We start from the raw sequence: 11,644 nt of genomic DNA, 5'->3' as shown, positions 1-11,644 counted from the left end.
CCCTCCTTTCCCTTGAAAGGACAGGAATGCACAAGAGGACAGAGCACAGGGTCTTTATTGGATTGAGATGGGGAGAGGACCTGTGGCCGGCTCAGTTGGAGGCTACGACCTGGTCGATCCAGTTGCTGAACTTACTAACCCGAGTGTATATGGCAGGCTGGAGCACATTGCAGTTGCTGGTGCCCCAGGAGACGACGCCAACAAGCACCCATGTGTTCCCCTTCTGGCAGACCAGAGGGCCTCCGGAGTCTCCCTGAGGAGGGAGAGGAGAGCCGTCAGCATGGGGGTCAGGGGGTGCCCCAGGGCAGTGCAGAGGGCGGGCCAGGGTGCCGATGCTCACCTGGCACGAGGAGGCCCCTGCGCCGCCTGCGCAGATCATGGAGTCAGTGATGCTTGAGCCCCAGTACTGCCGGCATTGATTCACGGTGACCAGGGGCAGGGCCACCTGCTGCAGGCGTGCTGGGGTCGTATTGCCTGGGGGCCAGAGGAGATGGTGAGGCCCTGGATGACTGCTTCCCACCCTGGCCCTGTCACCCAGATCTTTGGCCCAAGTTCCTACCCACGCCGCTGAGACGTCCCCAGCCAGTGGTGGCACACTTGAGGCCCGCAGGCAGTGCCTCATTGGAGGAGGCCACGCAGACTGGTGAGATGCGTTTTGTGTACTGGGCTGGGGAGGCGAGCTTCAGTAGAGTCAGGTCATTGTTGAGGGTGTTGGGGTTCCAGGAAGGGTGCGTGATGGCCTGTGGAACCAGGAAGGAGCCAGGGAGGATGGTCATGGGCATAGGCCCCCCATGGTTGATGATTGCTGAGGAGGCTAGCCTAGGGCCTGCCCTGAATTCCTCATCCCCAGAGCCCCCCATCTACCCCAGCCACACTTTCTTTCCATGTCTTTAGCCTAAATACTCACCTTTGAGATGGACAGAACCTGCAAAGGCTCCGCACTGGATGATCGGTCGTACTCACCCAGGACAACAACGTGGCGGCCAGGGCTGCAGTGAGAAGGGGGTTGGGCAGCCGCAGGGAGGGCAGAGTGACAAGAGAGGGGCATGCAGGGGAAGGAGGTGGGGAGAGGTGGGCTCCGGGGCAGGTAGAGTGGGAGTACTCACCTGACATTGCAGTGGGCAGCAGTGACCACCCAGGACTGGCTGATGAGGGAACCTCCGCAGAAGTGGAAGCCACTTCTGTCCTGGGGTCAGGGGTCAGAAGTCGGGGTGGGCTCAGGCTGCATCTAGGCATGAAGAACCTGGTACCCTGCCCCACCCCCGGGATCCATGTACCTGCAGGGACACCTGCCAGGGCCAGGAGCCTGGCACTGCGTTCTCCCCGTTGACAATCCTCTGGCTGGAGCTCAGTAGTGGCTTGATGGCAGGAACTCCGCAGCCTGGCCATAGGGCTGGTGAGGACCTGCTTCCCACACCCCCATACCCCCACCCAGCTATCCCCACCTCCTCCTGGGTGCCCCCAGGCTCTGGCCCTCAGAGGTCCAAATCAAGAGGGCTCATCATTACCCCTTCTCACCCTGAGCACCTCTAGGTATCTTGGTCACCTATGTCCTTACCTCTGTCCAATTCACCTCCAGGTTCTGTCCGTTCTCTAACCTCTCTCCACCCTTACTTCCCATCATTCCCCAGATTCACTCTCACCCTCCAACTCAGGGCATTTTTCTCCCTGACCCCTGGGATAGTCTCCTCCCTGGCTTTGCAACCTGCTCCAGGACTCAACAGCCAGAGGCTTCTCCCTAAACTACATGTCCAACCTTCACTTCCACCTAATTCCCTTCCAGCCAGCCCAGTCCCTTCCCCGAGCCCCTGGGCAGGAAGCCTGGGGCTGGTTTTGGAAGCTTGGTTGCTTTAGGGCTGGTCATCAGGGCTAGTCCAGGCCCACTCACCCCAGGAGGAGCCGAGGAGGACCAGGCTAAGGGTCAGACTGAGCAGCAGCATTGTGGCAGGCGTGAGGTTGAAAGCTGGGCCTACTTTTATGGTTCTCCTCGTCCTTGGGCAAAAGTCCCAGGCCTGAGGCCAAGCCAGCTGTGTGGGCTCAGCCCCCTCCCATGCTCTGGTCAGGAGGAGGCTCTAGGTCAAGGTCTTGGATTCAGGCCTGGACTTTATCAGACAGAGACCAGGTGTGAGGCTCTCACGTCCACCCCCCAAAGCCTGGTCTCTGACTGGTTCCCTGAACCACCTCACATCCCAAGCACTGAATGTTAAGTAGCAAGGACTTGTGGTTAAGTTAGGTCTGTGTGGACTACATGGTGGCTGGGATCAGCAAAGTTTCTTAGGGCTGCGAGGGCACCAGACTCAAGAGAAGTCTGCTCAGCACCCAGGGGTGTTCCTGATGGGTGGAGGGAATGTCCAGCTGTGCCAGCTGTGCTGTGGAGGGCCAGGGCCATGCGGCCAGGACAGGGGTTCTGGCAGGTCACAAATCTAATAGCATCTCAGTGATTTCTCACCAACTTGGAACAGGAGTCAGTTTGTCCAAAGAGATGGTGACTCTTCTACCAGCACATAGTACTTTTGGACCCAAACCTTCACCTGGCTCCAAAGCCCACACTCTTATTGAGGAGACGACACCTGGTAGGGGCCTGGCACACAGGAGGGTAAGGAGTGAGCACTTGGTGACTGGCTGACCCTGGATGGGGGTTATGGGTCCCAGGGTGACAGCCTCCAGGCCTTGGGGTTCCTGTGGGCAAGTTCTTGGGTGTCCACAGCCCAGCTGTTGTAGAGTTCCAGGCTAAGCCTGCACTGAGGAAGAGAAGACAGCCCCGTGTGCAAAGCTGCAGTAGGTAAGTTGGCTGGGCTCCTAGAGGTGTGGGGGGCAGCAACTGACTCTACACTTCAGTCAAAAAAATAAGATGCGCAAAAAAAAAAAAAAAAAGCGCTAATGGTTGAACAGAGAAATGGAGGGAGGGAAGTGTGATCAAACAAATATAACAATAATAATTGTAAAGTCGATTGTGGGTATATAGGTGTTCAGTGCAATTCAGCTGCTATGTTTAAAAATCTTCATAATAAAATATTGGGGAGGGGGGAGCACAATCAGGGGCCCAGGGATGTCCAGCTCAGAGTAGACCCTCCCCAACGGTTGGGCAGACTCTAACAGTTCCGAAGCTCCAGTGGAGTCAACTGTTCTCTCTGAGGGCATGATCTCCGGCCAGCACATGGCCCTTGGGCTGGCCCTCAGGGGGCACTCAGCAAAGGTTTGCTGGATAAATGTGTCATGTCATCTCTCTCTGCATAAGCCCTATGATCCATCAGCCTAGCAAACTCGGGAGACCCCCGCCCCCCGCCGCCCCTTTCACAAATCAGCACGTCCAAATAGAAGCCCTTAGGGTGGGCCTGGTCATGGGAGCGGTTGCACAGGTAAAGGTGTTGCAGGGGTGAGGAGTGTTCGATAAGAACTTGCCCTTGGAGTCAGGGAGCAGCTCCTCTATCAGCCTTAAGGGCTAACTCAGTGGAGTCCATGCAGTCTCCTTGACTGAGAGGTGTGGGCTTTGCTGTGAGACCCTGATGAGCCAGGGAAAGGGGGCAGTGTGGGGGGCCTTCTGGGTTTTACAACAGTCCTCAGTAGACTAGAGGGCAAGAGCAAGGCACCGGAGTGGTAGGGGGACCTCTATAGTTTGGAGAGTCAGGAAGGGGCCTTCCACCTTGAGCTGCAGTGCTTGCCAGGGTTGGAGTTCTGGAGGAATAGATGCCTATGGCTATGGGTAAAGGGCACCTGTAAGGCCAGGCCCTGGAACAATGCAGAGAGTGGTCCCTGCAGGTGTACATGAGCCACAGTGTCCGGATGGCTGCTTGTCCCCCCTCCACCCAGCAACAACACAGCCATCCGTTTAGGTGTTTTTGTATTTCTTGGGTTTATTTCTCTTCGTTCCAAGCCCTAAGCATCATCTCACTTCATTCTACCTCCATGGCCTGCACGGTTTCCTCAAGCAGTTCCAGGGTCAGTGGCTTCACTGTCCTGGACAGGACAGCTGTGGTCCCAGGGGCAAAGCGGTACTGGCTGGGCCTGCGAGAGGGAAGGGATGGGCTCTCAACTTGGGCCCATCATGTGGCCTGTCCTCTTCTTGCAGCCCCCTATGTCCCCTGCTACTGCCCCTCCTCCCTAGTGGTCCCCCATCTCGCATGCTCCCACCTCTCTATGGGCTTTGTGGGTGAGCTTAATGTTCTCAGAAGCTTGGCGCCGGTCTCCGTTATCACACATGCATCCACACTGCCTCCAGAGCCCAGGTCACCCAGGATCCCTGCAGTGATGGCTTCCACTAGCAGTTCCTGGGCGGCCTCCAGCTGTGATGATAATGTGTGCATGAGGCCTGATGGACTCTTTCAGGCTACAGCCAAGAGGTTTTGTTCATCTCGAAGCCAGAGTATTTAGCATTTGCTCATATCCAGACTCCTCTGTTTCCCTATGTTCCCATCCACCCCAAGCTCCCTTGCCCTCGTCTCTGCCTCCCTTTCTCCAGAGACGCTGTGTTCCCAGTGCACCACTTCACAAACTTCTCTTGAGTCACTTACACTTGTGGTTCTGCTTCCAGTGCTGTCTACCCAACCAATGTGGTCTTGGTCCCCAATCTACCAGCTCATTGCTTTTTCGGTTCTGGGCCTTAGGCACCTCTGAAGCAACACATGGCATCCACTTTCATCCCAACCCAAACAAAATCCAGACTCCAGACCCCACTTGCCATTCCCTCCTCCCTCAGCTTCAAAGGGTCCTGAGCTTTGACTTCAAGCGGCCCAAACTTTGGCACTGATGGTCGTCTGTTGGAATAGCACTTCCGTCTGACTCCACTGTCCTCTCAGTCTCCACTCAGTCGTCACCTCCTCCAAGAAGCCTTCCCTGACCTCTAGACTAGGCCAGGATACCTCTGTGTTACCGTCGCTCCCACGTGCCCTTCCCATCAGTGAACGCATAGTGGGGGACAGGTGTTGCTCACCTTCATGTTCGCCTGGAACCGATCCTCCAGTACCGCCAGAGCAGCATCCTGGCCGGAACCTGCAAGTAGGAGGGGCATCGGAGGTCAGTCGTGGCCAGCCAACGCGTCGCGGGATGAACAGGAGGCTAGGGTCGCAGGGCTGGGATTCGTGGGGAGGGGGAGGAAGAGCTCACCCAGGGCTGCGAAGGGCAGACGGCTGTAAGAGCCGTGGGGGTGCACGCTGTAGAGCTGCGGTCCGGTGAAGTCTACTCCGCCCACTATCAGCGACGCGCCCACGTGGCCCCGGTACCTTTTCAAGGGGTGGGCGTGGTCAGCTCCAAGCACTTGGGCTTCTGGTCCCGCCCCTCCGTGACGCCGCCCCGGGACCCGAGCCCCGCCGGTTCCTGCCCTCTAGCGCCCGGGTCCTAACAGAGCCCCTTCCGGTTGCCGGGCTCCTCTTAGGTCAGCCTTTTCCGGTCTCCGGGGCTCTCGCAACCCCGCCCTTCGTCCTGTACCAACTCCTCTCTGTCCCACCCTTCCTACCACGGCCACTCCTTAGCGTCATCATCTTAGCACCGCCCCCCCCAAGCACCGGAAGAGCGTCTGGCGCAGAACGCGCGTGACTGTGGCCAGGCGAGGCTCGCGGCCCGTGGACAGGGCGTGTAGCTCCATGTTGGACGCCGCCAGCCGCGTTGTCATTTCGGCGTCCGCGGCTACTCCAGCCCCACAGCAGCTGAGAAGGAAGGGAGGATCGGTGTGGGCGGGGCTAGGACCTGTGGGGACCCGGGATGGGAACGAGGGGGCGGTTCTTTGGGGGAATGGGTTGGGGATTTCTCACTAGATTTTGGGGGCGATGAAGTGGATCTTCTCGCAGTTCTTGTCCATCACAACCGAATCGCTAGTGGCCCGCGTGTCCGCGCCCAGGATGACCCCGTCCTGGGGAGGGAGAGGGTCTGCTGGCTCAGTGCCTGTCCGATCCCCCAGGAGACCCTTCTGATCCCCCCAGTCCCACGCCCCTGCTCACTTGGAACACAAGGCCCGCGATGGTGGTTCCGGTCTTGTGTGGATGAGGGATCCGGAGGCCCGGGAGGACTCGTTCTAAGGATGCATTTCTGGAAACGGAGTGGAGTGGCCCAGGTTGAGGTGCCTCTTCATCACATCCTCCAACTCTGTCCTAGACTCCCTCATCTCTAGGGGTGGGAGCCTGGAAACCCAATTCGCCCAACACACTCTGCCGCCTCTCCACCCCCACCCGAATAAAGGCCTTAGGGCTTCCACTCCCAGAAGTCCCTCCTCTCGCCCCAGCCACCACCCCCATCACCTCTGGCAGTTCTCGAATGAGAAGCCCCTTAGGGGCTCTAACTCTGGCTTCAGCATCTCGAGGTGGGCAGGGTGGTCTGGGGGTTGGAGGGCTATGGGCGACAAGCGCAAAAGGCCAAAGCCAGGTTCTCTGTCAGTCACCCTCCTAGCCGGTCTGACCTTCTTGCTTTCGCTTTCACCTTTTCCTCAGAGCCTGGCTGGTGCCTTCCTCATCTTCTCTTTCACTTTCACCTTCACCACTGCTCCTGGGCAGTTTGGCAAAGGGGAGAGGTCCTTGCCTGGCTTTCCATCCTGCTTCCTAGTCCTCTGAACGGAGGGACAAATGCCTCTGGCCCTTGTTCAGCAGCTCCTCACCCTTCCACCCGGAGCCCCTAGCTTTGCCTGCCCCATATCCTAACTCTAACCTGAAGTCCTTCAGCACTAAGGGTGTCATACTGGCCAGGTTTCTCTTATTGGCCTCCCAGCAGCATCAAGCATGGCCGCCTTTTGTCCTTTGGCATCCTCTTTCTCTCAGCTCTTTTGTTGCCTTTGCCTCCTTCCTGAAACCTGGAACCTGAAACACCAAAGCTCAGTCCTCCACCATGTTGACACTGATTCTTCCAGCTTCCCTATCTCAGGTGCTGTCTTCCTTCTCACAAGAGGGGTCCTGTGGGGCCATCCATCTAGTGGCCTGGAGGCATGCCGGGCTCTGCCCATGGACAAGCCTTATTTGACCTCCCAAATGACCCTTCATCTGTCCACATTTTTCTCCTAACTACCACTTTAGTCTCAGCTAGCATCCTCTCTCCCCTGGACACTGCACGGCCCTCTCTGGCTTCCCCAAGCTTCCTGCCCTTCAGCCCCCACCCCAGGCTACCCTTTACCTTGCAGAGAAGGGACTCTTCCTGGATTGCAAATCTGGTTACAATTTTACTCTGGTTAACCCTTCAGCAAGTGCATATTGCTCCTAGGCTTAAAGCCAAGTCTTTATAGTGGCCCACATTACCCTTCTCATCCTATATGATCTCAGAATAGGCACCAGCTCCTCTAGGAAGCCTTCCCTAACCCACAAGACTCAGGCCCTTGGTGCTCCCTAAACTGTTCTCGCAGACCACTTAGCTCCATTAATTAAACCTTCATTAGAGAAATGATCTGATTAGTCACAGTTTCTCCCCCAGATTCTAAACTTATATACTTCTGTTACCCACTTAGCATTCAAAAGGCCCTGTCTAGGGAGGCACCTGGGTGGCTCAGTCGGTTGAGTGTCTGACTCATGATTTTGGTTCAGGTCATGATTTCATGGTTTGTGGGGTCGAACCCTGCAGGGGGCTCCATGCTCAGCAGGGAGTCTGAGATTCTCTCCCGCTCCTTTGCCTCTCTCTCTCTAATAAACAAATCTTTTTCTTTTTAAGAGTTTATTTTATTTGACAGAGAGAGATCACAAGTAGGCAGAAAGGCAGGCAGAGAGAGAGGAGGGAGCAGGCTCCCTGCTGAGCAGAGAGTCCGATTCGGGACTTGATACCAGGACCCTGAGATCATGACCTGAGCCGAAGGCAGAGGCTTAACCCACTGAGCCACCCTGGCGCCCCTCTCATAAACAAATCTTAAAAAAAAAACAAAAACAAAAAAGGCCCTGTCTAGAGGTGGGATCCACCTGCCCTTTGGGGAGTGGGTGGGACAGCTCACTTCTTCTCTCCCTGCACCGTTGCCTCTAGGTGCCCCCATCGCACAGCTGTGTGTGCAGCTTCCTCCAGTCCCCTGATCCCAGAGCAGAGGCAGTCTACATAAACAGCTCAATCAGGAAAGTGGGAAGCTATACATCTCAGGGTTCCCAATTCAATTCCAGGCTTCTCCAAAGTCCATCTTGCCCTTACCTTCCACAAAGCACCAGGCCTAGGGCTATTGCTCAGTGAAGCCTGGTGTGTGGACACTGGTGCCTCCTCCTGAACCCACAAGTTACAGGTCAAAGCTCAGAGAGCAAAAGAAGGTCTTTATTTGGAGGGCAGAGGCCCTGGGCTGGCAGCTGGGGGCACAGGGGTGCTACGTCGGTAGGTACCCAGTAGGATGGCATTGATGTGCTCCAAAGTCTGGTTACTGAAGACCATGTTGAGGTGCTGTGTCCCGTGCAGAGGCAGCAGGTGCACAGGCTGGGGCTGGCGGCTCTGCCAGCGGGCACAGAGCTCAGTGCTGCGTGTGGCCACAGTGTCATCACCATCTTCATAGAGTATCCCTACAGGGTCTGTGTAGGGAAAGCCGTGGTCAAAGATGTAGGTGCGGGGTGTGGGCAGGCCCACGCCATACAGACAGTATACTTCCACACCAGGTGCTGGGAGGCCTGCCAGTAGGTCACGTGACTGGAGCCACATGTACCAGCCTTCCTCAAAGTGCACGTCTGCAAAGAAGCGCTGGAAGTCATGGCCTGTGTAGTTGACTCTGGGCGTGGAAATGAACACATGGTCTTCAGGCCATGCCTCGCTAGAGGGAAACATCCAGGGGGAAGTTGTTGTTATACGCTGTTCCTCTCTCAGCTTGATGCTGGACATGATTGGGATGCCCTGGTTGTCACCTGTGAACACAAAGCCAGGTGGGTCAGGGAGCCTGGCTACCTCCGACCCCACAGCTTGCCTCTCAGACCATTTCAGCTGGATGCTCAGTCTTGTCCCTGCCCAATTCCGACACTGCCTCCAAGCCACAAACTCTGAGCATGCCAGCATTCAGTAGGTGTTCAATGTGTGCTTATTAAGTGAGAAGCCCTGATGGCACGTGGGGCAGAGCTGTAGAGCCCCAAAAGGAGGGAGAATTGGTTTCTGGAATATGGGTATATATGTGTGTAGATGGGAGGATGGTGCTGGTGGTTCTCCCTCAGCCAAGTGTCTGGTGGCCGCTGTGGATTGAGGCTACTCGGGGTCAGAACTATGTTCTTGAAGAATCAAATCAGACTGGGTCTCTGTTTGGCCCTTATTGATGGAGTCTGATGAGTGTTTTCCTCAGCAGATCAATGAGCTACTGGAGGGAAGGTCAAGTCTGGCTGTGCCCAGCATATAGTCAGTGCTCAACAGGTGGCAGCTGTGTCAGTTCTCAGGGAAGGGCAGAGGGGCTTCTAGGGATTGGCCTTGCCTTTGGCAGATCTGTTCTCAGTAGGGAGATCTCTGGAAAACGGGCTCCTGGAACCAGAAGCCTGCTGAAATCCGAGTGGGCAGGCCCTGAGACTACAAGGAACAGACCTAGGTCCATGTGTCAGATTGATGGGGTTCACTTCCTCTCTTCCTCTCCATTTACTTTACTTTTGTCACTGAAACACCAGATCACCAAAACAGACTTCTGGCAGGAGCTACCAGGCCAGGCCAGGCTTACTGCTCTCAAGGGGCCAGTGACAGGGGCCAGGCCTCAGGAGTGGTAAATAACACCCCCTCCCCCCAAGCCTGGCCGTGTGAGCAGAAGCAGGAGTGAGGGCAGGCCCGTGGTCAGCTTCATCCCCCTCCACCCCAGGCCCCTCATTAACACGGGTGGTCAGAGGCCCTCTCACCTGAGGCCAAGACCAGCATGGGCTTGATGGAGCCCCCCCAGGGAGCCCCAAGAGAGATGAATCCATCGATGAAGCGGTCCTTCCAGGCCTGGGGCTGGCGCAGCAAGAAATAGAGCAAGTGCAGGCAACCAAGGCTGTGACCAATGAGGAAGACAGGCTTCCCATAGGCAGCGTGCATCTCCTCCACCAGCCTGGCGAGCTTCCGGTAGTATTCCTCCTGCTGGCCTGCAGCGGAGTGGGGTGGGGGATCAGGGCGGTGAGGGATCAGGGCCCACCTGCCCCAAGCCCACTGTCTACAGAGACACTCACTGGGCTCCAGCCGCCAGTCGTAGGGGGCGGCGCGCACCGTCTCATCCCGCACATACCCATTGTTGACCAGATTCTGCACCAGCGTGTGCATGTAACCTGTGGGGAAGGCAGTGGCATTGGAGGCTCTGGTCACGGCTCCTGTGGGCTGGCCACGGCCGCAGCCCACCCTTTCCCCAGTAAACACACCTGCCAGCTTGTTGTTGTCCAGGTACTCAACAGAGTAGGTCTTCCCGAAGCCGGGGACACGGATCTGTACACCAGGGGCATTGGACACGCGCCCAGAGCTGCGGTTGTAGACAACCCTGGGGGCGGTGGGACATTCAGCCCGCCAGCAGCCAAGGGGCTGAGCGTGGGGGCTGGGCAGAGGGGAGGGCACGTACCTGGTGTTATCAATCCAGCAGTCCACCCCAAGGGGTAGGAACATATTGAGATCCAGCCAGATGGTGAAGAAGTCCTCTGTCTTGCGGTAGCACATCCAGTTCACCACATCTGGTTTATCCAGCTTGGCTTCCAGCTGATTCCCCAGGCAGCCAGGCACTGTGGGTACTAGCCTTCATTCTGAATTCTTCGGATTCCTCCCCTGTGCTCCTCTCCCCCCTCCCCTCTTTCCCCCCCATCAGGCTGTGTGACCAGCTCCGCCCCTCCGTCTCCCACAGCCTCAACCTCCAGGAACTAAGGACTTGATCCTTTCCTTTAACACCCCCACCCCATCCCCCCAGCAGCCTAGAGCCCAGGTTCTCCTCAGGCGTGGAAGGTCCAGGGGCCAAGGCCACTGGCCCCGGTCTACAAAAGGCAAACACCTACCCTGGCCTCTCCGTTAATGCCGAAGTCCAAGGTGAGAACAAATAGGTATGGGGGAGTGGGGGTTGGGCCTAGGAGTAGGAGGCAGGCCTTGATGGGCCTCTTCTGTTTTCCTGGGTTGGGCATCTTGTCTTTGCTGGGATGGGGGCTGAGTGGCTACAGCTGACCACAGCTTGTAATGCCCAGGCCAAGCCCTCAGGCTCACCCGCCCCCAACTCCACTCGCCTGGGGTAGATAGCTGAGAGACGCAGAACAGTGTGGTGGGGGAAGGGGTTCATTTATTTGCAGAAGCCTTTGGACCCTCAAACACAGAGGCAGGTATCAGGCAAATGCAGGGGCAGAAGGGCCTTGGCAGGGTCTGCTACCAGGGGGCTGGGGCCCAGGCTCCCTGAGGTCTGGCCTGGTGCATCAGGGGCCTGGCGGGGGCTTACCGAGGATGACGGGCCGTGTGTGGTTATTGAGCTCAGCCTTGGGCGTGGTGTGCGGGGGGAAGAGCACATTGAAAAGCCAGAAAGCGGTGGCAGGGGGGAGCAGCAGCCCCAGCAGCAGCAGCCCCCACTGCCATGGGGAGCCCGGCGGCCCCATTCCAGCCCTAGTGCCTATTGCCCAGTGAAGCAGTCCTGGGCTGGCCTTATCTGGAGTGGGGGTGGGAGGGGCCCTAAGGCCAGTGGGAGGGACAGCCTGGCCAATGGGGGTGGCCAGAGATTGCCGGAAAGGGGCATAGCCTCAGGGAGCCAGCTCTGGGCCTGGTTTCAGTTCCGCCTTCTTCCCTTGGTGCCAGGGGAAACAGAGCCGGGGCA

At 57.4% G+C, this 11,644-nt stretch overlaps 3 protein-coding genes across 4 annotated transcripts; all 3 read right to left on the bottom strand.

The window, feature by feature from the left end:
* Positions 1-37: 37 nt before the first annotated feature.
* On the bottom strand, positions 38-2,824 carry CTRL (chymotrypsin like). Its single transcript, XM_032854148.1, has 8 exons — positions 2,450-2,824; positions 1,889-2,102; positions 1,278-1,381; positions 1,107-1,186; positions 908-989; positions 560-740; positions 341-474; positions 38-253 (listed from the first exon to the last, which is right to left on the bottom strand). The coding sequence occupies exons 2-8, from the start codon at positions 1,938-1,940 to the stop codon at positions 92-94; spliced, it is 795 nt and encodes a 264-aa protein (XP_032710039.1). The 5' UTR covers positions 1,941-2,102; positions 2,450-2,824; the 3' UTR covers positions 38-91.
* A 1,010-nt stretch (positions 2,825-3,834) lies between these two features.
* PSMB10 (proteasome 20S subunit beta 10) lies at positions 3,835-6,383 on the bottom strand. Its single transcript, XM_032854146.1, has 8 exons — positions 6,231-6,383; positions 5,934-6,021; positions 5,748-5,845; positions 5,502-5,642; positions 5,104-5,219; positions 4,931-4,989; positions 4,132-4,283; positions 3,835-4,005 (listed from the first exon to the last, which is right to left on the bottom strand). Exons 1-8 carry the CDS (start codon positions 6,284-6,286, stop codon positions 3,894-3,896), a joined length of 822 nt encoding a protein of 273 aa, XP_032710037.1. The 5' UTR covers positions 6,287-6,383; the 3' UTR covers positions 3,835-3,893.
* Positions 6,384-8,178: 1,795 nt separating this feature from the next.
* Positions 8,179-11,604, bottom strand: LCAT (lecithin-cholesterol acyltransferase). 2 transcript variants are annotated; one of them, XM_032854144.1, is made up of 6 exons: positions 11,276-11,555; positions 10,424-10,580; positions 10,230-10,345; positions 10,044-10,139; positions 9,735-9,959; positions 8,179-8,774 (listed from the first exon to the last, which is right to left on the bottom strand). In XM_032854144.1, the coding sequence occupies exons 1-6, from the start codon at positions 11,427-11,429 to the stop codon at positions 8,200-8,202; spliced, it is 1,323 nt and encodes a 440-aa protein (XP_032710035.1). In that variant the 5' UTR covers positions 11,430-11,555; the 3' UTR covers positions 8,179-8,199. The 2 variants fall into 2 exon arrangements, with proteins under 2 accessions (XP_032710035.1, XP_032710034.1); XM_032854143.1 differs by having other exon boundaries at positions 10,044-10,345; positions 11,276-11,604.
* Positions 11,605-11,644: the final 40 nt, after the last annotated feature.

The sequence above is a fragment of the Lontra canadensis genome, unplaced genomic scaffold, assembly GCF_010015895.1.
Source record: "Lontra canadensis isolate GAN:19392208 unplaced genomic scaffold, GSC_riverotter_1.0 scaffold8, whole genome shotgun sequence".
NCBI lineage: Eukaryota > Metazoa > Chordata > Mammalia > Carnivora > Mustelidae > Lontra > Lontra canadensis.
This window is presented reverse-complemented; position numbering and strand designations above follow the sequence as displayed.